The 27,115-nt window shown below is 34.4% G+C and overlaps 1 protein-coding gene across 1 annotated transcript; it reads right to left on the bottom strand.

The window, feature by feature from the left end:
- Positions 1-4,154: 4,154 nt before the first annotated feature.
- Positions 4,155-25,126, bottom strand: irak1 (interleukin-1 receptor-associated kinase 1). The gene is made up of 14 exons (XM_056464453.1): positions 24,902-25,126; positions 19,786-19,962; positions 18,602-18,652; positions 18,405-18,481; positions 16,477-16,662; positions 16,158-16,222; positions 15,615-15,729; positions 12,065-12,177; positions 10,283-10,490; positions 9,490-9,558; positions 8,314-8,538; positions 7,674-8,121; positions 5,777-5,896; positions 4,155-4,430 (listed from the first exon to the last, which is right to left on the bottom strand). Exons 1-14 carry the CDS (start codon positions 25,011-25,013, stop codon positions 4,348-4,350), a joined length of 2,049 nt encoding a protein of 682 aa, XP_056320428.1. The 5' UTR covers positions 25,014-25,126; the 3' UTR covers positions 4,155-4,347.
- Between the last annotated feature and the right edge of the window lie 1,989 nt (positions 25,127-27,115).

The following is a 27,115-nucleotide window of genomic DNA, read 5'->3' as shown; positions in this document are numbered from 1 at the left end:
TATACACACACACATACACACAAACTCTCTGCTTCTCTGGGTTAATTAATCCAGAACTGTTTGATTTATTTACAGTATTTGAGGCAAATACATTAGGTTAAAGGTAACTGAAATAAATGAGACAAAAATAAAATTACTACAGTAATGATAAAAAGTCTAATTTATGCAACTATTTTGTAACTGCAAGACTACATTTTTTGGAAATGTTGATTCTTGGCAAATTCTTTAAATGTAAGTGCACAAATTATTTTAAAAAGAATTTTGTTTACAACTAAATTCATCGTTGTAATATATATATAGAGAGCTCACCCTCCAATTGAAATGAAGAATAAATTAAGTCATTGTAAAAATTTGTAATAGATTTTATAAAATTAAGACATTCACAATAAAAAGCTAAAGGGGAAAATTGGTTTATAGTCATTTTAAAATAGAAATATCAACAAAGAAACTTCAGATACACACATGTATACATGAAACAATATGAAATATATATTTTATTATGTAATAAACTAGCTTAGACATTGTACTCTCTTCTGTTACACTTAACTGCATAAACCAAATGATAATATAAAGCATGTAAATATGAAATGCCCATAAGAGAGTTATACAGTGTTTTTGACGAATAACCAAAAGTAAAAATAGTTTCTTTCAAAGTAGCCAACTCACAGCAATTCGTAACTTTTTGATTTAGTGGCTAATTCGTACGATCTAATTTGTACAATGTAGTATGATTTGCTCATCCCTCAGTGATGGTTGGGTTTAGGGGCGGGGTTGGATGCCACGCCTCCTTTTAAAATCGTACATTTTTCGTACAACTGAACTCGTTCGAATTAGCCACTAAACTAACAAAACGTAAAATAGTTGCATTTCCTCATGAAGATCATGAAGGGGCTGATAAAATAGCTGTGTCTGGGATCAATCTTTAAATTATTAGAAGTCAGTGCATACAATAAACAACAACTTAAGATCATGAATCACATTCAGATTCTGTCATCACAAAACAGTAGATTTAAAGCCAATCCAAACAACATTTGGAAATATCCAAAATGCTCCACTGACTTTGTATTGCGGGAGGATGACTCTGTCATATCAGATGATTAAAAAAAAAATAATAATAAAAATAAAACAATGTCTACAAGTTGCTTGGTGACAAAATGTAAAGTAAATAAAAATCTATAACCAAATTTTTATAACCTGTCAAGCTGAAAAAAATTCTGTGTTTAAGGACACAAAAGTAGAGCACAACGTCTCACACAAGAACAAAGGTTCTGCCCATGGGGAGGGGTAGAGGGCGTGGCCTAAATGAGGTCAGTCTCTATTGACCTTATTCTGCAATGTGCTCATTTGCGACTGTTTTACAACTTCTGTTTCAGTTGCATAGGGGAGAAATGACTATGAATAATAAATGGCAGAAAACAGTCAAATTGCTTGCTCTGCAAACAAGTGTGTTCATAACTATACATAAAAAGTAGAATATAAAAAGAAAATATCAGTTTGGAGCAGCACAATGAGCTGTTTTTAATGTCTAAATATCAATGGAAGGGAATGAGAGCGGAAGTCTCGAGCCAAAAAGATTCCAATGGCTGCACCCGCTCGTATGTCAAGTATAAGGTCAATATCAGATGTAACTTTTGTGAGTTTTCGAGCCTGATTAGACCCTCAAACTTGTGATTTTTTTTTTGGAGATGATTTGGAATATTAATAATAATAAATGGACTATCAGTGCCCAAATAAACAGTAATGTAACAAAGTTAATGTGTACGACAGCCAATCAAAAGACTATTTCAGAATATTTCAGATAAAAGTTGCTGATTTGGTATCGCTGTAGTTAAAATGACAAACATTGCACAGGTTTCATCAATATATACATTTGAAGTCAAAATTATTAGCTCGGCTGTTTAATATGAATTATTTAAAAAAATATTTCCCAAGTGCTGTTTAACAGAGAAATTAGTAATTAATTGTTTAGAAATGTTGAAAACTTCTAATACCTACATTTTTCGTCTTGCATAATATTTTACTAGTTATTTGGAAGATACAAGCATTTGGCTTGAAGTGCAATTTAAAAGCCTAACTGGCTAGCTTAAGATAATCATGCAATCCATTGGACGGCACTGGTTTGTTCTTTAACCAATCAGGAAAAAAATCATATGGAGGCTAATAATATTGAACCTAACGCCATATCCACATGTATTTTTGTAAACCGTTTTCTACGCTTTTGTTTTAAAAACAAATCTCTGTCCAAATAAAAAATGCAAAAACGCTCTGTGATGCACTGCGAACCAACAGGTGGTGAAAAAGACCTTGTGCTGGATTCACACCAAACGGGGAATTAAGTATTTTCGTGAGTATTGCATACAGACCAATCCAAATGTGAGAACAGAGGCAGATTACAATACCGTGGAGCAAATGACGTGGAATACAGCAGCACATTTGCTGCGAACATGCCTTTGAGTTTGACTTATGTACGTCTTTCGCATTTGGTGTGAACCAGCTATGTTGGCCAATCAAAAAGTAAAAAAAAAAAAAAGCGACCACACTGCACCCGGAGTTTTGGATAATCTTCATCCTGGCTGGAGTTCACTAGTGGTAGGCAAAGCGAGGATTCATGAAACACTGAAACAGTCGAAGCAAATGCATCGAAGCTACGAAATGTTTCAAAACCCATCTCTACAGTGACACCTAGTGGTCATTTACGTATTGCTCTGGAAGATCAGCAATGAAACGGTAAAGCAAATTAAGGTATAAATACCCCACGTTGCAGAGTTTCAAGTGATTTAGTGAAGTGGTGAGTTCATGATTAGCATGCAGAGATAATGGGTTCGAATCTAGGCTGATGCAGCCATAGATGTTCATTCTTAAATGCTCTGTTCTTGTAACACGTTTTGTTTTAACATTGGTCTGACATTAGAATGAACACTTGCTGAATAAATGTCTTGTTTGGTCATAAAATTGTAACATTAAAATACATCAGGTCATCATTTTAGAGCAATCGTACTAGTCGGGAATCGAACACTGCCAACTGCAGCATAGTAACTTTGTCTCATGTAGCCTAGTGGACCATGCGTGTACACAGAGATTTTTCTGACCCTGTCAGTCAAACGCAGATTCGCCAGGTCGTGAAATGCATCTGAAATGACCTGTGTTTCAATTCACCTTAGTTACATGACCTGGGTGATTCGAAACACTTTAGTCACGTGACCTCTGCATTTCAAATCACCTTAGTTACGTGACCTGGGTGATTCGAAACACGTTAGTCACGTGACCTCTGCATTTCAAATCACCTTAGTTACGTGACCTGGGTGATTCGAAACACGTTAGTCACGTGACCTCTGCATTTCAAATCACCTTAGTTACGTGACCTGGGTGATTCGAAACACTTTAGTCACGTGACCTCTGCATTTCAAATCACCTTAGTTACATGACCTGGGTGATTCGAAACACTTTAGTCACGTGACCTCTGCATTTCAAATCACCTTAGTCACATGACCTGGGTGTTTCAGAACACTGATCATGTGACCTGTGTAATTCTATTAACCTTAGTCACATGACCTGATGCTTCAAAACACTTTAGTCATGTGAACTGGTGTTTCAAAATCACCTTAGTCATGTGACCTGGGTGTTGTGGATCATGCTTCGGTGCAGTGTTTCGAAACACTTGCACTTCGGGATCTCAGCATGGTGTCGAAACGCCAGTTTCAGGTCAGCCAGCCCTAGTTTTCAGACAGTTTCAGCCACCTGATACTCAGTTTTTGTGTGGACAAACTGTGAAACCACATAGAAAAAAAAAGCGCGGTTTTGAAAATATCCATGTTATTGTGTTCAGGGCCTAATTCTAAAAAAATATTGTAGGAAAAACTGAAAATGTCTTTGCTCTGTTAAACATCACTTGTGAAAATTTTGAAAAAGAATGAATAATTTTACAGAAGGGCTAATAATTTTGCCCTGAACTGTACATCAATCATTAGTTAAGTACAAGAGAAACAGATTAGTCATTAACATTAAATAGTAATCTCTAATATGTAGGTATTTTGGCCATAATCAATAAACTTGACTCAATGAGAACTGGCAAAAACAACAAATAAAACATCAGACAGATCGCCAAAATAACAGGCGTATAAAAACAAATTACACACATTTATACTTCCGTCAATATTCACAAGTTCAGAGCATTCATGATCTGTACCACATTTCACTTGCTATTACTAGACAAAAGAGTATTAATCTGCAGCTTTGGCCGAGGTATTTATGAATGATTGATAGCTATAAGGTATCGCTACCATAACCATAGTAATATTTTTAACAACATATCTGTTGTGCATTTTCTTCTTATACAGCATTAGACATCTACTGTATGTTTATTTCTGACGCCTCACTTGCAAACTCATCACTCTCTTCTGGCTCTCTGGTTTGAGCGCTCATCCCTCGGTCTAGAAAATAATAAAGAAGAAAAAAAGCATGAGCATATCACTTCAATTCAAATAACATGAAATTTCCAAAAGCGCAGCAATTTTGTGTCAGTACATTTTGGAAACATCCATCTCAATATCAAGCATTTGTTGATTTGGATTTGTTTTTAAATGATCATAATAATCATAATATTATACATGATTCCATGGTTCGGACTGTTACCAGTTAAAGAAAAGCCAAAACTGTGTAGTAAAAATGGCCAGAGCAGTTGTAGGTAAAGCACAAAGATAACTAAATGAAATTTTTTTTATGAGAATTAAACAGGAAGCGCGTGTCATTATTGAACATAGTTCCCATCCCTTAAATATAAAAGTTCAGCGCATGCGCCCTGGTCATAGAACGACAGATAGAGAGAATGATAGAACGATAGATGGAATGATGGATCAATAGAAAGAACGATAGATAGAATGATAGATCAATAGATAGAAGGATAGATAGAAAGAATGATAGAACAATAGATAGAATGATAGAACGATAGATAGAATGATGGATTAATATAAAGAACGATAGATAGAATGATAGAACGACAGATAGATAGAATGATAGATAATGATAGATCAATAGATAGAAGGATAGATAGGAAGAATGATAGAATGATAGATAGAATGATAGATAGAATGATAGAACGATAGATAGAATGATAGATCAATAGATAGAATGATAGATCAATAGATAGAATGATAGATCGATAGATAGAATGATATATAAATAGAATGATAGCTCAATAGATAGAATGATATATAACTAGAATGATAGATCAATAGATAGAATGATAGAACGATAGTGCATGTCTTTGGAATTGTGGGGGAACCCGGAGCACCAGGAGGAAACCCATGCCAACATGGGGAGAACATGCAAACTCCACACAGAAAAGCCAACTGACCCACCCGAGGCTTGAACCAGCAACCTTTTTGCTGTGAGGCAATATCGCTACCCACTGCGCCACCTAATATTATTATTATTATTAATTTGAATTTAAATTAATTTGAATAATGTATTTATTATTATTACTTTGAGAGGTCTATTTGCATGCAGTGGAATTCCTATAGTTCTGTCATGATTTCTGAAAGTAAACCAGTCAGAGTTTTAAGTTTACAGGTGGTCAAGAATAAAGCTGGTATCTGTAACTTGTGCAATGCCTAACAAAGCTACAAACATTTGCCACAGGGTAATCAGATGTTACTTGAACAGAAGCAACATGATAACAGACCTGAAAATGAATCTTATTCCTTTAAAAACTCACAACTGTCCCCAAGCAGTGCAATAATGTTCCCTAGCAGTGCAGTAACGTCATTTCAGCACTTACATAATGAGGCGCCTGATGACAACAAATCAGAAGTTAAAATCCTCCCTTCTTCATAAAGCTCCATTTTCTGTACCAATCGCTGCCTAGCGGAGTTGATGATAACATTCGGTCCAGAAAAACCTGTAAATATTAAGATGAGAATTAGAGAGGAACAAAGCAAATAATAAGACATGAAGAACATTTTTTTGAATGCTCAAAAGTTTGGAATAATGAAGATAAAAAAAAAATACACCATTATTTAAAAAAAACACTAATATTTGCAGCCTTGTTGAGAATAAGGTGTCTTTAATAAGCAATGCAAAACAGATGTGTATAACATTGATATAAAAAAAGGTTGGCAGTCTTAATGAATGAATCGTTCAATCAGTGGTTCACAGACTCAAAACAACTGATTCATTTAGAACAAAGTTGACAGACTTTATGAATGTATCTTTGAATCACTCAATTAATTAAAAAATCTAAATAAATTGAAATATAAAATCAATATCACATCTGAATTAATAATAATGTGCTGATAGAAATGAAAAGACACTAAAACCACCATTAGCTATTGGCAAGTCTGTGTCTTAAGGAATGATTCACTGAATCATCCATTTAAACAATTCTTTCAAAACAACAGATTCATTTAGAACAAAGTTGACAGTCTTTAATGAATGAATCATTGAATCCCAGACACAAATTGTTCAAATTTAAAATGAACTGCGATAAAAAATAAATATTACATTTGAATTAATGTGCTGACAGAAAAGACTAAACCACCATTAGCCCATTTGCAAGTCAGTGTCTTAATGAGTGATTCACTGAATTCTTTCAAAACAGCTGATTCATTAGGAACAAAGTTGACAGTCTTTATGAATGAATCAATAAATCACTGGTTAACTCGAATAATTCAAAATCAAAATCAACTGCTGTATAAAATCAATATCACATCTGAATTAATAATAATGCGCTGATAAAAAAAATAAGACACTAAAACCACCATTAACTATTGGCAAGTGGCTGTCTTAATGAGCGATTCACTGAATCATTAATTTAAACGATTTTTTCAAAATAGCTGATTCGTTTAGAACAAAGTCGAAAATCTTTATACATGAATCATTGAATCACTGACTCACTCGATTTGTTCAAAATCAACTTCTGTATAAAAATTTATATCACAATTAAATTAATATTAATGTGTTGATAAAACCCCCCTAATTAAGAAACCCCCCTGATAAGACCCCCACTAAAACCACCATTAGCTACTGGCAAATCCGTGTCTTAATGAGCGATTTACTGAATCATTAATTTAAACGATTTTTTCAAAATAGCTGATTCGTTTAAAACAAAGTTGAAAGTCTTTATACATGAATCATTGAATCACTGACTCACTCGATTTGTTCAAAATCAACTTCTGAATAAAAATTTATATCACAATTAAATTATTAATAATGTGTTGATAAAAAAAAAAAACCCCACTAATACCACCATTAGCTACTGGCAAATCCGTGTCTTAATGAGTGACTTACTGAATCATTCAGCTGATTCATTTAGAACAAATTAGATTCAATCTAATGAATGAATAAATGAATCGCTGGTCTTCACACATGATGTAACTACAGAAGAGTCAAGCTTTAAATCGGAAAATGATCAAAACCTTTTTGAATTTTAAGCGAGATGCTAATGGTCTAATCCGATTTAATGATTTATGCTAAGCTAAGCTAAGCTAATAGTGCTTCCTCGAGACTTGGAGATCGTCTGAATGGATTAATAAATAGTAAAACTCAACCATTTAACTCTTGAATTGTAAAATAAGCTTATTTAAATCATAAATATTCCAAAGGGTTCATTAGACATGTAAATATCTGTGCTGTTATAAATATTTATGATAATTTTCCTTATCCATTTTTCACATTACCTTCACTTGGACTGATCTGTGGTTGCTTTTCCACTGAAGAAATGCTTGTTTTAGTGCTCTCAATGCCTTGGGCTCCACACGACACTGACGGAGATCTGCTACATTGGCTCGTCAAGTACTGAGAAAAGCCTTGACTCTCATCCGATTCGCAAGGCACACCAGACGACTGTGAAGCCCACGACTCCTCATTCAGCTGCGAGTCTGAGCTGCTAGACTCTGTAGTCACTGTTGTCGTCAATGTGTGAAAGACAGGCTTGTGAAAGCAGGGGTACGTGTCCTCCTGAGGCCGGAGTTTGGAGAAGTGATGGGAGAGAGAGTCTATGGAGCTACTGTCGGAGCGCAGAGGCTCAGGTGTGGATGGATGAGACGATACAGGAGACTTTCTGATCATGGTTGATCTATCAGAGATCTTCAACCCCGAATGCACATCCTCGAGCGCTTTGAAAGCCTGTAAAAACAACAAAGTCACATAATTGCTACTGAAATATAATAATATGAAGAATTTTTTTTGTTTTTAATAATAATATCCTGTTTTTGGTCTTTATTTGTGAGCCAAAAAGCAGCAAGTTGTTTTTTTGCTGGCTATCTCTATTAAAATCATAACCGAATACACAATCAGCACTTGAATATGTCCTCTTACTTCTGTCATGCGAGGTCTCTTCTTCCTCCTCCGCTCTAAACACTGACATGCCAGCCGAGCGATGTCCGCTGACCCATGAGGTGCGGGTGCATCTTTAGTGGTCAGTCGAGGATCCAGATGTTTTCTGCAGATGTGCTCTGCTGTGTGAGTGTAGGACAGATCCCGAGAGTTCTTCCCTTTGCTGAAGCTTCTCCCATCATCTTCCTCCTCTGTTACCAGGTCTTTCTGTGAGAAATGAATAGCGTTGAATTGTGTGTAAAAGCAAGTTTCACATGGACTTATGTGGAAAATATTATTATTATTTTTGCTAGTGCACATTGTCATTCCATGGTTTCCGCTACATTCATTCTTCCATGGTGGGGCGCCACACCAAAATTCATCCCGCCACGGCTACATTACAGCTTCTCACTCAAAACATTCAGTCGGTTTTCTTTAAATAGCTGGTTATAACATATCGCACCAAAACATTAAAATGTAAGTGAATTATAACAGAGTGAACTTTTCTGTAATCGTAGTAGTGCTGTGCGTTATTTGTTTAACCCTTTAAGGTGACATGCTGACTGACTGACAGGTGTGTGATGCGTGAGGCTAGCAAACATGACGTAGCTTTCAGTTAAGATGAACACTGTTTCCATAATTATACTTTATTAACAGATAAAGGTCTGTGGTTCTGCATACAGTGACTTTATCTTGCTTGAGTTTATAGCGGTTTCATTTTACTTCAGGACGCATTATGCTGCTCTATAAGTCTATTGGAGACATTCATGAATATTCCTAGCAAATCTAATAAATGTTGGTGCCATATTCATTACATAAACTCACTAAATCACACTTCAGCAGCGTTTATTTCAGAGTGCACAAGAAAATCTGCGCTTGAGCAGCGTATATTTGAGGGTGTGCAAAAAGTTGTGCACGAACAGAGGAAATCTGCGCGCAAGCAAAGAGATTGGCATGCTCGTATTACATAAATGCGATCTTGACTTGTAATACTGCGCTTCCAACATTTGTCATTGAAATAATACCCTATTATTGCCATATAATGTCGCAGTTGGTAGATTTGTAAAAGACCTGCCGCCACAGCTAGAAAAAAATCCTTGAGGAAACACTGCTGGGTAAACACTTCCGGGTCGTGTAGTCTTTATCTACACTTGCATATGTTGCTAAAATATGACTTACCAAGTAAACTGTTTTGGATTGGGAATCAACCTCAAGAGCCTGTCGTCCAGTAAGTACCTCTAGGATAACCTGTGGTACAACAGAAACCAAAGTGGTATTATACATTTACATTTAGTCATTTAGCAGATGCTTTTATCCAAAGCGACTTACAAATGAGGACAAGGAAGCAATTTACACAACTATAAGAGCAGCAGTGAACAAGTGCTATAGACAAGTTTCAGGTGTGTAAAGTCTAAGAAGCAAAGCATTAGTAATGTATTTATTTATTTTTTGAGAGAGTACACTTAGTGGTATAGCCAGAGAGGCAGTTATATTAGACAAAATGCTTAAAGATGTGTGCGGTATTAAATTACAGACATTGTTAACAAAAATTGTAATGCATTTGTTTAACAAAAAGTTTTAATCAACCAGTGTTGGTTTGGTTTGTTGTTGTAAATTCATGTTAGCTACTAAAGCTATTTTTGTGGTGAGGAGTAAGCTAAAATGTATCTTCTATAAATACTGTAAAAATGCAATATTAAAATATAAAGGCCTGTGAACTACAGGAAGATTTTTGATCAATTTACCGCCTCATGACTAACAAAAGGCACCAATGTGAATGTGTACACCAATGAGCAAAATGACAGGCATAAAAAAAGCCTGAAAAAAAAAAAAAAAAAGATTTTTAAAATTATCGTTTTATGTCCAAAAAAACTGGTCACTGATCAATCAATAAGACACTTTTGTTCCAAAATATATGTGCACCCCTGATTACTGTTATGTCTTCGCAATGTACATCTGAGATTCATCTCACCACTCCAAAACTGTAGGCATCAATCTCCACTCCAAGCTGGCCATCCTTTAGGTATTCTTCTGGGAGGTATGCGAGAGTTCCTCGTACCGTTGCAGTCTGAGCCACAGTGGATGTCTTGCCTGGGGTTTTGTTAGGGTTTCGACATAAACGCGCCAATCCAAAGTCCCCAAGCTTGGGCTCAAGATGATCCCCTAAAAGGATGTTAGAGCTGTAACAAAGGGAACACGACTGGTTTGTGAAAAGCCTGGTGATGCCCGATATTGATTAACATGAAATGGCATTTACAAGCATTTTATTTCATTTAAGTATATGAAAAATGCACTTAACCATTATTTTTATTTTTTTCCTCTGGAGAAAGTCTTATTTGTTTTATTTTGGCTAAAATAAAAGCAGTTTTAACTTTTCTAAAAAACATTTTAAGGTCAATATTATTAGCCCCTTTAAGCAAAATTTTTTTTTGATTGTCTACAGAACAAACCACCATTACACCATACACCACCATACAAGGATTTGCCTAATTAACCTTGTTAAATCTTTAAATTGCACTTTAAGTATCTTGAAAAATATTTAGTACAATATTGTGTGCTGTCATCATGGCAAAGATAAAATAAATCAGTTTTTAGAAATGAGTTATTAAAACTATTATGTTTAGAAATGTGTTGAAAAAAATATTCTCTCCGTTAAAAGAAATTGGGGACAAAAAAAGGGGGGGCTATAACGCAGGAGAGCTAATAATTCTGACTTCAACTGTATATGGCTGCACTTGATTTTTTCCTAGCAAACTGTACGTGTTTTTAACACCAGCAGCAAACCAGTGAATAGATCGATATGCTTAAACATATTTAATGTACTATATAAACCCCCTCCCAAAACTAATGTTACTTTGAAGTGTTTTTTTGGAGAAGATTTATAAATATGTGCAAATCGATTGTAATTTTAAATTGATTGTAAAATCGATGGATGCAATCAGCAATAAAGACACCAGCAGAGAATAAATCTGCATTCATTTATCAAATAATCTCATGTAGTGAATGAAACCTTTCAGAATGAAAAACCTTTCAGTGATGTGAAACCAGTAACAGCAAACCATAAATCTGTTTTCAGAATCTTTGATGAATAGAAATGTCAAAAGAACAGCATTTACTTTGAGTTAATTTTTTTTTGTTGCGGCATACTTTTTATAAATAATTTTAGAAATGGGCTACATGCACAGCGAGCGTTTTTCAGCCAATGATAAACTTACGATGTAAGCTTAATGTGACTTTATTCAATTTCATAAAATAAGAGCATCGATGTTGTAATGTAATTAAATACAATCAGTTAAATAGATTTAAGCATTCATTTTGTTGTCCAAGCATAAAGCGAGATGAAAGACAAAGTGTAACTACTAGCGTTGTCAGCATCAGCAGGTGAGCGCAGAAACTCCATTGAAAATACTGGGGTAAAATACATTGTCATATTTTAAAGACATGGCAGGGGGAAATGGAATTTAATGTAGTTTTCATGTCCGGTCTGAGACCAACTTCATATCGTATATCTGTTAGACAGTGAAGATCACTGATTTTTAAAGAAATCAGAACTTAAACATGGCAGTTTTATAGTGGAAAGTCAGTTCACCAGAAGTGCTAAGGGTGACTGGCTAAAATGAAAAGTCTGTGTGCATATAACCCATTATCCATTTAATACATCCTTGCGGAATAAAACCGTTTTTTTTCCCCAAGAAAAAATACTCCTGAGTTCAGTCTTTTGAGTGTTATTTAATATACGCATTCTTACACTCACCTTTTGATGTCTCCATGAATAAGAGCTGGTGAGCACGAATGCAGGTACTGAATAGCTTTTGCAGTTCCCAGCAACACATTTACACGCTGTGACCAAGAGAGGGCATTGCTGTCCTGAAAAAAAAACAAGCATAGAGAATAACACAGACTGATACCTAACAGAATTAGATCAACATAAATGAAAACTGCCATCATTTACTGAAACTTCATGTCATTATAAAGATCTCTCTCTTGAGGTCTTATTTATGCATCATAAAACTGCATGATGCAAGATGTAACAAACCATAAAATTGTATCTAGTGTATAAAGTATGTATCCAGTGACATGCCAAATCTTGCCAATGAGGTTATGAAACCAAATTGATGCATCATAATTTAATGTACAGACTTGCAATTGAGATTTAGGAGCTCAACAAACAAGGTGATTTTCTTTCATTCTAGTGCGTGACCTCAGAACACTTAAAATGTGAGTCATAGAGACTAGCTTTGTGACTTTCACTACATGTAAAATAAGCACATAAACAGGGGCACAGGGGCTTTCCATAAACTATAATTCAAAAAGGAGTCATGCAGGTTTAAAATGACTTGATTTTTATAAAAGAAATTCCTTGATACACGCGACACCGCCTCCTAAACAAAAGGGCATTAATTGGTAAAGTCCCTTTAGCTTCCATTAGAAGCTCTGGTTCACACTGGAACACATGAGACTGGTGCTTAGAATTTAAAGAAATTTTCGATTTATAAAGTAGATTTAACTACTTTAGAAAAAACATAGGAATTGGTATTGTAAAGCAAAGGCCCAATGAGCAGACTTCCTTCGAAAGAGACTTTGCTTTGCTTAAGCAGATCATTGGACTTACCAGTAGATCAATCTCAATGCGCACCCTCTCGCATGTTGCTTTAGTCATTCTGAAAAAGTCTGTCATCTAAATAATTTGATTTAAATTCCCTCCCAAAAGTGACTCACAGGATTGTGTTGCCATATATCAGTCTTTTGAACACAAGAAAACAACATTGAGTCATCTTAATGCATTTTGAAGTCAGAATTATTAACTCTTTGAGAATGTTTTGTTTCTTTGTTAAACATAATTTGGGAAATATTTGAAAGAGCGAGGTAGGGGCAACGCAGTGGCGCAGTTTGTAGTGCTGTCGCCTCACAGCAAGAAGGTAGCTGGTTTGAGCCTCGGCTGGGTCAGTTGGCGTTTCTTTGTGGAGTTTGCATGTTCTCCCTGCGTTCTCGTGGGTTTCCTCCGGGTGCACCAGTTTCCCTCACAGTCCAAAGACATGCAGTACAGGTGAATTGGGTAGGCTAAATTGTCCGTAGTGTATGTGTTTGAATGAGTAGGTATGGATGTTTTCCAGAGATGGGTTGCAACTGGAAGGGCATCCTCTGCGTAAAACATATGCTGGATAAATTGGCGGTTCATTCCGCTGTGGCAACCCTGGATTAATAACGGGACTAAGCCAAAAAAAAAATGAAATGAGCAAGGTAGGGCTGGGCCAATAAACAATATTATATTGAATGCCGATAAAATTTATGTCAATAACAATGATAAGCTCTGGAGTTTTTGGCTGCATTTACACTGCATGGTTCAAGTGACTCGATTCCTAATTTTTTCCTCCCATGTAGCACAGATGGGATTTGTGAATCAGATCTGTGCCCTGATTTTCACCTGTCAATGCGAGTCGCACATTATTAAAACCATAGCGAATGACGTCAGCACTAACACTTTCATTTAAAAACAGAAGTCAGCTGAGTTGCAAACCTTAAATCTCACACACGAGGACTAAAAAAGCTTTAATATTGTCATGTAGCACAAGCATTTCAGCATGTTAATGAGAGAGAGAGCAAGAGAGAGAGAGAGAGAGAGAGAGCGCAATATCCACCACGTAACCAATATCAACTAATATAAAACTATTACCACTAAACTACTGTTGCATACATAAAGTGCATAAATCATGCCATGGACATTACATTAGGCTGCCTAGTTTAAAAAGATCTAGATTAAAAGAAGAAGATGGCCAAATGAGAACTTTTCTGTCATAAACTATAGTAAAACAGCTTGTCAAAAGAATAAAAAAATTAAACCCTGCAAACAGATTAAATACAGGAACGGAGAAAAGGGCGCTATTTTTGTCCTGGTCATTCATTCCACATTTGTAGTGTGCTGTGTAAATGTAGACAATCGGATACAAGTCACTTTTGAAATATGATACAAGCGGGTCAAAATAAATAAAATAAAATAAAAATCAGATATAGTCACAAAATCGGAATTGACCATTAAGATATGCAGTGTAAATGCAGTCATTTACTCTATATTGATCTTAGAGCCAATCACACAGCAGAAATGTGCAATAAGGGGAATCTAAAAGTGTGTTAATATTAGAGATGTACAGTATTTTCGGCCACTGAAACCTTATCGGCCGAAAATGTTATGCCATTTAACGGACCCTCTCATTTTTGTGGCTTCAGTCATTGCTGGGGTGCGCTTTTAAATCAGGAAGCATTAACAACTTACATCAAAATATTTATCGTTATCGTTTAATATGGAAAATAATTATCGAGATTGCATTTTTGCATATCACCCAGCCATAGGGCAAGGCCTTTTTCATAGTATTTCCGACAATATTTTTTCTTCTGGAGAAAGTCTTATTTGAGCTCTTAAACAAATATGATTGAAATGCTGCTTTATTTCAAATTATTAACACGATATTGTAATTTGTGATATTGTTAAATTCACAACTTCGCCTAATAAAGATGTAATATTCATTTTGATTGAAGCATTTCTTGAAGTAGCAACCAGAAATTAAAATGAAGAACCAATATTGTCTTAAAAACAAACAGTAAATTAAGGGCGGCATGGTGGCTCATTGATTAGCACAGCAAGAAGTTGATTGGTTCGAGTCCAGCCAGTGTTCATGACTGTTATACATGCTGAACGCACGACCAGTGCTTTCTGCACATGCTTTTTATTCGCACAGTGTGTGCGCGCATCATCTGCATAACGAACCTCACAGCGGGCTTTACCAACATGGGAGAGCAAAGTGAAGATGTGATGTCCTTCATTTTGCATTAGAAAACGAACATTTAGCCTACAATCCTTGCACAACCTACAGTTTTATCTGTTATCTCTTGCTTTTGCTAGTACCCGAATTAAACAGGAGATTTTAGAAACCAGATCTAAATTTAGCGGGAATGGTCAGGTAGAAAATTATTAAAGGCGGGCAGCAGGTGAACAGAGGCTGAATATACAGCAGGAGCGGTGTGGAATAAAACCTTGCGGGTGCGGGCAGGAGCAGAACTAAAAAATAAGTCCCGCACAGACCTCTACTCCGGTTTCCCCCACAGTCCAAAGACGTGCTATAGGTGAATTGAATAAACTAAATTGGCTGTAGTGTATGAGTGTGTGTGTGTGTGTGTGTGTGTGTGTGAATATGAGAGTGTATGGGTGCTTCCCAGTACTGGGTTGCGACTGGCGGTTCATCCACTGTGGCAACCTCTGAAATAGAGACTAAGCTGAAGGAAAATTAATGAATGAAAATGCTAATTACCTCATAGCGCAGCCGGTCATCTAAAGAGCCGTTGGGCATATAAACATATATGACACAGTAAGTTTGTCCTGAAATACAGTAGCCGACAAAGTCCATAATGTTGGGATGTCTGTACCTGTGGAATAAAACGGAGTGATGAAAAAGGTGAGTGGAGTCAAACTATTTATTATAAATTATTATAAACATTTGAGCTTTACAATAGCTGAAGGAAGCAAGGCTTGAAAGTATTGGCTGAAGTGTCAGGGGAAACAAAATGACCCAATTAGATGGCAAAAAGATTCAAACTAACCACAGAAAAAGTTTTGAAGAGTGGGCTGGAGACTCATTTTTTGGGTCATGAAGAGGTGTGGTGATGTGAATAAAGAGCAATCAAAATTTCAAGCGGGGAAATCCCTTTCTGCGAGTCTGTTGAACAAACAGAAATGAATCTCAGCCAAGCTTACAAAAAGCTGATCAAGAGAAAACAGGAAAGACAGATTTAAAAGCATGAGAGAAGGAAGCAAGAGCCACAGGAGCGAAGCACGGACAGGCAAAGCTTCTTACTGAGAGAGTTTGTCCACTTCCGTCCTGAAACTTTCCTTCACAACATTCCAGTCCAAGTGAGAATCCTGCAACAAAACAGCATAAACACATAAGATGGATGTAAATCATATCATACATTTATATTTAATGACCTGTCAGAAACAACGGATATTTTAATAGCCAAAATGTTTCATTAATAAATATACATTTTAAAAAGTCATGTTCAAAGAACTGTAATAGAAATTTTGCAGACCAAACTCTGAGATATAACAGAAAATAAATAAATAAACAAATAAGAACAAGCAAAAAGACATTTGTTTTGTTATTTTTCTTTGAATACCTCTTTCAGCTTCTTCACCGCAAACTCAGTGTTTCTCATCACAGCTTTATACACGTGTCCAAAACCTCCTTCCCCAATCTGCTTGCATGGGGAAAAGTTGCAGGTGCCTCTCTGTATTTCGTCAAACGGCCAGCTCATCGCAGAGGAGGAGAGAGGCGGGGGATCCACACGGTGCTCGCACGGGCACTATGAATACATGTGTCAGTGGATTAAGAAACCAAAGAGAAGAAAAACATGAAGAGTCATGCTGACTAATGCCCCTCTAGCAAAACAGAAACACAGTGAATGCTCAAACCTTTCAAGCCCTTCTATTAAACTGTTTTTTTACACCTCTCAATTTTAAAAAAAGGGGATTTTCAGATTTTCAGTTTTGGTTTTTCAGTGACTTTTTTTAGTCTAATATTTAAAAAAAAAACATTTAAATGCTTCTTTTGTTTCACTTTATTAATGTTTTTTTATAAAAAGTGTTATTTCCTGTACACTGACCCTTTCCACTTCAGCAGCACTTAAAACGTTAACATTTTATTTCCCCAATTTGTTTTTTTTTTTGGCACTGATCATAATCTCTACTTCAGCAGCAAAAAAAAATACGTTTTATTCATATCCAAGTTCTCAAATAAATTTAAATCAAGTTGTTGTTGTTTTTACAATTGGGTCATGTATAATTTGTGATTATACACATTTTATTTTACCAACAAAAGGTTATTTTGTAGAAATTATGAAGTGATATAAAGATACTCAAAATCCCCTCCGTAAAAACCTACTACACTACCTGACAAAAGTCTTGTCGCCTATCCAAGTTTTAGGAACAACAAATAATAACTTGACTTCAAGTTGATCAGTTGTTATCAGAAGTGGCTTATATGAAGGACAAAGGCCTCTAGATTACACTTATTTTACCAAAATAAAATATGATCATGCCTTGATTTTTAATTATTTAATTAGGACAGTAAGGTCTGACTTTGCTTGGACAAAAGTCTTGTCACTTAACAGAAATAATGTACAGTATTGAATATAAAGTCATGGTGCAATGGAAAAAGAATAAATTTTGTGTATGACTCTCATGAGCTTGGAGGACTGCATCCATACATTTGCAATGACTCAAATAACGTATAATAAAGTCATCTGGAATGGCAAAGAAAGCATTCGTGCAGGACTCCCAGAGTTCATCAAGATTCTTTGAATTCATCTTCATTGCCTCCTCCATCTTACCCCAGATATGCTCAATAATGTTCATGTCTGGTTACTGGGCTGGCCGATCCTGGAGCACCTTGACTTTCTTTGATTTCAGGAACTTTGATGTGGAGGCTGAAGTATGAGAAGGAGCGCTATCCTGCTGAAGTATTTGCCCTCTTCTGTGGTTTGTAATGTAGTGGGCAGCACAAATGTCTTGATACCTCAGGCTGTTAATGTTGCCATCCACTCTGAAGATCTCTCGAATGCCCTCATACTGAATGTAACCCAAACCATGATTTTTCCTTCACCAAACTTGACTGATTTCTAGAAAAATCTTGGGTCCATACAGGTCTTCTGCAGTATTTGTGATGATTGGGATGCAGTTTAACAGATGATTCATCAGAAATATCTACCTTCTGCCACTTTTCCAAATGATCAACTAGAAGTCAAGTTATTATGTGTTGCACTTACAACTAGGATCGACGACAAGACTTTTGTCAGCTAGTGTATTAAACAAAAAGACATATACAAGATTTCTGAACCTGACTTCAGTCAATGTTCAGATTTTTAAAGCTAGAAATCTATGAAATTAGCACATATTTAATTAAATGACACCTAGTTTGAACATTTAAACATAAGATTTTATAAAGCTATTCATACTACAATCAATCGACTCAGGAAGTATGATGATAACTAGTTAACATTTTCGTGCCCTATTCATCTTCAGTGTTTATCTTAATCAAATAAAATACCTCTTCAGCTGTTTTTGAGATTGTTGAGCTCACAGAGTCAGGCGGAGGAGGGCTAGGCCTGGGTAGAGGCCTAATCTCTGAAAACATAAAAAAAAACACTATTAGCACAGATGTTATGATAAGTGAGCAATTGTTAAGTAATTATCAAAGTCATGTTATATATTAACATCAGGACTGTAGTAAGAATAACATGTTACCGGGGACAGGGAGATACTCTTTGATAAATGTGACTGTACTGGGTTGTCTACCTGTGGACATGCATAAAAAAGGACGGATTTATTATCTGAAACTATTGACAGGCAGTGTGTGTACAAATCATAACAAAAGTACAATAAAAGCATATTTTCTATGCCTACATTTTTTATTTCAAACTAATGTTGTAATATATAAATATATTATTAATATATTATTAATATATATATATATATATTATTAATATATATATATATATATATATATATATATATATATATATATATATATATATATATATATATATATATATTTTTTTTTTTTTTTTAAATCATGTTTTCCATAAAAAAGCTGATTTTTTCAACATTAATATTAATAAGTATTTTATTTCTATATAATTATTATATATTATGTAGGATTAATGATTGAACAACAAATCATGCGAGAAGTAAATAAATATTAAATTATTTAATATTAATAATAAATAAATATAAATTAAGTTCTATTGTTTATACTTTTTTGGTAAGATCCGAGATATATATACATTTACATTATATATAATTTTTTTGATCTACAATGATTCTACTATCTTTCATGATGGACAGATAAGCCAATAAAATGCATATCTGGCAAATGTTGAGATTACCATATGCCAGTAAGTAAAGTTTTGTAGAATAATTTATGCTGAAACATATAGAGTGAATAAAGGTGTTATTTGTTTAAAAATATATATATATTTAATTAAAAATTCAGTGAATATGGAGTTTAAAACTGCAAAATTTCTCAATTGATATGACAAGCCAGTGTATAAATACATATACTGTATGTATATTTATATTTCATAATATAGACATCAACATTGACCGCTGAAATGCCTTTCTACAGATTTGTGTTCAGATTCAGAGGCAGAACAAGTCAATTCATTTTGATGAAAGTTAACAACAAACAGTTTTTAAAATATCCACTGACGCATCACAAGTAGTAAATAAGAAAACCAAATAAAAACGTGAGAAATATAAGCACAACTGAGAAATTTCACTTCTGACAGCATAGTTCTTACTTGAATCATTGAATGTGAAACTTTAGATTATAAAGAGATTAACGAGACGACCACAAAACCCAACTGATAACCTGCTTGGCAGATAGATGTGGTAGAAAAGCAAAAAAAAAAGGAAAAAAAAAAACCTACATAGTTGTGCTTCAAGAATAATATCACGGGGCCTGAACCACTGGAGTCCCTCAAGAATCTTCAGCAGTTCTCCAACCGTTCCATTGCGACAACCCCATTTGTGCATGAGGTTACTCGTCCGTCGAGGGCTTTGCTCCAAAAGGCGTAGTTCAGTCTGATCTGATATGATCTGTGAAGCTGCATGGACATAAAAAATATTTAAATTTGCACCAAAATGAAGTAGAGCATTATGAAATAAAATGGGAATTGTATTCAAAACTGAACTGCTAATTTAGTTCTTCAAACAAGATCAGATTAAAATATCTGGATGAACTGATCTGAGATTACTGCGTTCTTTTTGTGAAGGACTTATTATTTATCCTCGAAATCATGATCAATAAAACAACGATTGGCTGGCGGCAAGACAGCAGTGAAATTACATCATATTAATAATATTATGGGCGACATGGTGGCTCAGTGGTTGGCCCAGTCGCTGGTTCAAGTCCTGGCTGGATCAGTCCGCATTTTGGTGTGGAGTTTGCATGTTCTCCCCATGTTGGCGTGGGTTTCCTCCCTGTGCTCCGGTTTCCCCCACAGTTCAAAGACATGCGCTGTAGGTTAATTAAATAAACTAAATTGCCCGTAGTGTATGAGTGTGAATGAAAGGAAGGGCATCTGCTGTGTAAAACATATACTGGATAAGTTGTCAGTTCATTCCGCTGTGGCGACGCCTGATTAATAAAGGGACTAAGCTGAAGAAAATGAATGAATGATTAATATTACAGCCATGTAAGCAAAATGACAAGCATGATTTGCTATAATATTTCACATCTGATGCGGTTAGGGTTGCACGATACCACACTGGGGTGTAAAGTAGACATGGTGCAATAACCGTTTTCAAGGTATACCGCGATTTGGAAAAGTCAAGGTTTTAAAACCGTTAAAATTTTCTGCTTTACCGTTCCTAAGGTATGTGTAAGATTTTTTATTTACATTTTTATTTTTTGTTTTTTTGAGACAACAGTATCTTCAGCAGAAAAATTATCCAAAGATGCCGTTTTAAATTGTAAAGAAATCAGTGTTTTTGAAACTAATGAAGAGAGCATAAGTCAATAATTCATTTGAATTATTTAGTCTGACATGTTTACTCTCCAAAATATTTTAAATGTTTCTCAAAATAAAATATATTGTGTTCAAAGAGGAAAAAAGCTTTCGTTTTTCACCCAGAAAATTAAAAACAACTTAATTTAGAGCAGTAATCACAATACCGTGAACCTGTGATACTTTTATCTAAGGTTATCATACCGTCAGAATCTTATACTGGTTCATGCCTAGTAAAGTAACTATTAACTACAAATGCACACGTTACTGCAACAAAGCATTTTTTCATTAGAAACTTAATATTTTTAAGTTGGTTAAATGGGGCACTTGAGTATATTTTAAATTATGTTTATGCTGATATTTTCCCTCAAGTTTGTGGTTGTTACATGTATAGATGACAGATAAGCCAGAAATTTGGCACAACGTTGTGTGTACTGTATACAGTATTAATCATTTTATGATGTAATCTATGTAACTGCACACTTGAGTTAAATATTGACATACAGGCATAATAACAGATCTTGATGCCTCACATTAGGAAAGATGACATTTTTAATGGACAAGAAGTCTTCATTCTTGAAGAGATGACAAAAACAAACTATTAACAAAACTAATTTTTAAAATAGTGAATTTTTTTTAACTATTTTTTAAAAGTGTTTAGTAATCACTCTTAGAAAACTGTTTTAAACACGTTGCTGCAGACACAAAAATATGGGCAATTTAAAAAATAAGGGTGATACATAAATTGACTTTAAATCAATCTTTAAATCATTTCTGAATAAAATGTTCATTAGTGTTCAGAAAATAACAGCAGTCTCTGTGAATCTGAAATAAGTTACATATGATCACCAATAATAAGTGATGGATTTTAAAAGACTGGCAGTTAAATTGACAAGATGTGGATATTCTTTATTATTTCTGACGAACTACTTAATTTCATAATACCTTATTATGAGGACGTAGAACTCACAGCTCGGTGATACCATTAACAAATACTTTTAATACTATTACTAAGTACGTACTTATAGAATTATTCTGATAAAACTAGTCAATTTATTGTAAATATACAGTTTAGTTTTTTTTTAAGATTCATTCATTCATTCATTTTCCTTTGGCTTAGTCCCTTTATTAATATTTTACACAGCGGATGCTCTCCAGCTGCAACCCAGTACTGGGAAACATCCATACACACTTATTCAAACACACTGATACACTCCGGCCAATTTAGTTTATTCAATTAACCTATACTGCATAACTTAAAACCTGTGGGGAAAACAGGAGCACCCGGAGAAAACCCACAACAACAAGGGGAGAGCATGCAAACTCCATACAGAAATGCCAACTGACTCAAACCAGCGATCTTCTTGCTTTGAGACGACAGTGCTAACCACTGAGCCACCATGCAACTTTTTTTTTTTTTAAAGATACTATTAGTAAAGTATTAAACTGTATTTATTATAGTTTTTGCAACACTTCGTTAATGAATTTTATAGCTTACTGTAGTGTTAACTATGCATAGGCCGATATACGTTTCTGATGGTATGATAACCTTGGATAAAAATATTTCACGATATTGTGATTACAGCTCAAAAATAAGGCCTTTTTAAATGTCTTAGTAAAAAACGAACAACTTTTTCCCAAAATTGAACACAATACATTTCCTTTTAGGAAACATTTATAATATTTTGTAATAGTAAACACATCAGGCCTAAATAATGAAAGGTAATCAATGATCATCAAAAACACAGATTACTTTAAACTAAAAAAAACCTTTACATATACCTTAGGAATGGTATAACAGAAAGTTGTGTTTTTAAAAGCTTGACTTTTCCAAACCATAGTATACCTTGAAACCAGTTATCATCTCATCATGCCTAGTGTTAACTGTATTAAATACTGTAGTATACAGGACCGAAGCCAGAGGGGGAAGGCCCACCCCACACTGATAAATATTCAGAATTTGTCCCATACATGAGCTCACTTGTACTTTTTTGACTGATATGCCATCCTAACTAGTAAAAATAACCCATCGAAAAAGAGTTTAAGACTAAGAGGAATCCTGCTGTGAGCTCAGTTAATCAGTTTTGTCCAATGCAAACAATTATTTTTCAAGAGTCCAACATCCTGCTGTGCAAGAAAACATCTGACATGAGTGAAGTCATCTTTCATTACTGTACTGTTTTTAAAAGGAGAAAACATTTGACAAGTAACTTTTATTCTATAAATCTTGCACATTATTCTTGAAACAAAACATGACCGATAAAGAAGTGTGAAGCACTTTTACAAGAGAGGCTAGAAAAATGGCAAAGCTCTAAATGATGATGATGATGATTATTATTATTATTATTATTATTGTTTCAGTTTTTCAAATGGCCAAATTCTGAATGAGGACAGTTGAATGTGCTGGCCAGTTTGTTATTAGCTTAATAATTGACACTAGGCTAATTTTTTCTAATGATACATGATGTAATAAATTTCTATTTTAAAAACAAATGTTAGCGCCTGATTGCCATTCACTGGAAAAGTATTCATGGTCCATCTTTGTCACTCTGGATGAAGGAAATGTCTTCGTGTATAGCAATGGAAAGGTTGACTTAATCAAACAAAAACTGCATATATTCTACAAGATTTGGGACTTGTTCCTTCATTTATTAAATAAGAGTGGACTGACCGTTAGTAATCCCAAACAATGTGACTGTGTTAATGTGCACTGTGTTTGTAACGACTAGCTTTAATATATTTTTCACTTTCATTAGAATGTATGTGTTGAAATGTCATGGTCTTAATGGTATTTTTTTATTTATATATATATATATATATATATATATATATATATATATATATATATATATATATATATATATATTTACAAAATTGCCCTTTTTTAATTTATTTTTTATTAATATTTAATCTTATTTCAGTTATTTTTTTCATTTTCTATTTATTTGTTTATGTATTATATTCCTTGCATGTGAATACATTTTTTTTAATGGCTCTGTCGGGATGGGGTGAGTGTTCCATGATGGGTATTTGATTACTAATACAGTATGTATGTATCACATTTTTCTGAAACAATTAAAGTGTGAAAAGTTAAAAAGAATAAATAAATAAAAAAAATAAAAAACAAATGTTTGTCATATTTCTTTATTCTAAATATTTAGGAAACATTTTGGTAAATCAAAAAGTGTGGTTATGATGACCATCCAACAAGCTTATTCATTTAATATTCAGTTAAAAACAGTTCCTAAAATGTCACCTAAATACAGTATTTAAATCTCATAATTAAATAGAAAAATGAGGCCAATAACTGCAAAAAATGCCACTTTTTGAGAAAAAAAAAGAACCATCCCTTTCAGCAGGCTGGCTACAGGCCTGGTATGTTGCAGTAAACCATGTAGTGTAATATATCGTTCAGTTGCAAAAAAAAATAGTTAATTTTACTACAGTTGTTGTATAGAAGTACCACGGATTAATTCAAGTACCTTACTATAGTATGATTGAAAAACATTGTAGTATTTTCTATAAATTGCTATAGTATTTATTCTTGTTGTGTTCATTCATTCGTGTTAGATGCTGAGATCTGACTAATAACATGAGAAATCAAAGCTGAATTTGTTTCAACAGTCATAAAACATACTCAACTAAAAGTGTCACTTATACACACACACACACACACACACACACACACACACACACACACATAATAATAATAATAATAATAGTAACTTATGAATACAAAACAATACCCATTGACACATAAAATTTGTTACGAATTACTAAAAACTATAAAAACTAACTATTAATCAGGCCAGGGGGGGAAACTAACACTTCTCCTCACTTTAAATAAACATTTGCTATAAAAAAAATCTAAATATTTCATCTTTCGACTAAGCTTAGCGAAGAGATGGCTGACGTTAAGCCAGTTAACGTTAGCAAGTGTGCTAATGAACACAGCATCTGAAGTTACGTTAAACTTTAAATAAATGAACACAACATCACTGTGATATAAAAACAAACATAAATCCATGAATCTTACCGAATAATATCCAGTCTGAGTTTGAAAGCGAGTCCATAAGCCGAGTGAAGTCATTCATAACAGACGCGGGTAAATTGTACAGAAACACCCTGTTAAACTCCGCTCCAGACATATTCCCAAACCCTCCGTGTTTTCACTAACTTTTCTCTTCTTCTTTACTGTATAAAACTTTTAGATATTAATTTACGTGGTTGGGGGGGGGGGATTCCTGCTTGTGGCTGCCACTTTTTGGTGGTCGCTTTCCTCTTTTGAGTCACAAACAAATCACAATGGCGAAATGCCTGGCTCATTAATATTCATGAGGGGTAACTAATTACTATTCATGAGGTAGCGCAAAGACATTGCATCTGATCACCACCCACTTTCTAACGTCAGACCTGCGTCACATTACGTTTATTAATATTCATAATACTCACCTTCGCCATAGTAGAAGAGCTCGTAAATTCCTTCGCCATCACGTCTAAATTACTCACATTTTCCATTTCCTTTTTCACGTTTAGTAATCGGGTAATTTCACTTTAGTGTGTTTTTTACAGCCAGTGATGCAATATGTCAGATGAAATAATTATTATTCGCTACTTTTCTTTAGTTATACTTTAAGCTACATCTTTGTCAAAGCAAAGCTCAGTCAGTGTAATAGAAAGTGTAACTGAAGTGAACCTGAAACATTGGATTTTGGTTTCCAGATTACAGTCATTAGCACTTGTTTTGTTTACACTTTAATACTAAATAACCAAATGTAACGAAAGCAATGAAGACAAACTGATTTAACTGTGATCAGGAGCGGACTTTGTGATTTGGGCGCCCTAAGCAATTTCAGGTATGGGGCTGTAGCATTTTTGAAAAATAGTCTGCATGCTAAAAAAATAGGCTATTTAAATAAATATATATAAAAAGTATATCAAATATTTAAAGTATATTTTAATATTTAAAGGAAGCTTTATCTTCTTAATGTAAAATTAACAGCAATAAATTTACAAATAAAAAAACAAGTTCACAAACTATGTACAGTAGGGGCATCCACACTTGATCCTAGAGGGGCCGGTGTCCTGCAGATAGCTCCAACTTGCCTCAACACACCTGCACGGATGTTTCTAGAATGCCCAGTAATGCCGCAGTCAAACTAAGAGTTTGAGATTGCAAAATTCTGTTGTATGGCGCTGCGAAAAGGGGCGGGATTTAATAAGAAGGGGCCTCTTCTTTTTAACTATATATATATATATATATATATATATATATATATATATATATATATATATATATATATATATATAATATTATAAAATGCAAATTTTCATTATTATGCTGATGATACAGTCATATACACAGCTGCATCTGCACCCAATCTGGCCCTTTCTCAACTACAGATTGCTTTTAATGTACTTCATCATATAGTTAAAACTAGTTTTAAATGCAGATAAAGCAAAAATAATGCTATTTTCAAATTCAAAACAAACTAAGCAAAAGGTTCTATTACTACTACTCATGGTACAGAGATTGAATTGGTGTCCCAGTACAAATATCTTGGAATTTTAATTGATGATACACCTTCTTTAAGTTCTCATATTCAGCAATTGGTGAAAAAATTAAGTGATTTTTGGTGAAAAAATTAAGTGATTTTAGGCTTTTATTTTAGAATTAAGAATTGCCTTTCTTTTGATGCTAAGAAAAAGCAGGTTGATGCAACATTTATGTCGATATTGGACTACGGTGACTTTATCTATATGCATGCTTCGTCTCAAAGCCTGCATGCATTGGATACTGTTTACCATGGTGCACTAAGATTTATAACTAATTTTAAATCCCTTACTTGTTGTGTGGTGTATACTAGGGTAGGTTGCTCTGCTTTGTCCATTCGTAAGCTCAAGCATTGGCGTATCCTTGTTTACAAATCTATACTGGGTTTACTCCCATCATATCTACAGGGTTACATTTGTAAAAAGCCTGTTAACTAGGGCCTTTGATCACAGGATATTTATTTACTGTCTGTTCTTAAAGTGCGAACTGAGATGGGAAAAAAGGCTTTTAAATACGCAGCATCTTTTGCATGGAATAATCTGCAAACACAGTTGCAGTTTAAAGAGTTGATTTCACTAAATGCTTTTAAAAAGACTATAAATGTGAATACAAATGAATACAAAAATGGAACCCAGGTTTGTAGATGTTTTGAATAGTTTGTCAGTGTGATTCATGTTAACTGTTAATTGTTTTTTG

The sequence above is a fragment of the Danio aesculapii genome, chromosome 8 (genome assembly GCF_903798145.1).
Source record: "Danio aesculapii chromosome 8, fDanAes4.1, whole genome shotgun sequence".
Lineage (NCBI taxonomy): Eukaryota > Metazoa > Chordata > Actinopteri > Cypriniformes > Danionidae > Danio > Danio aesculapii.
Note: the sequence above shows the minus strand (reverse complement) of the source record. Positions and strands in the feature narration are given on the sequence as shown.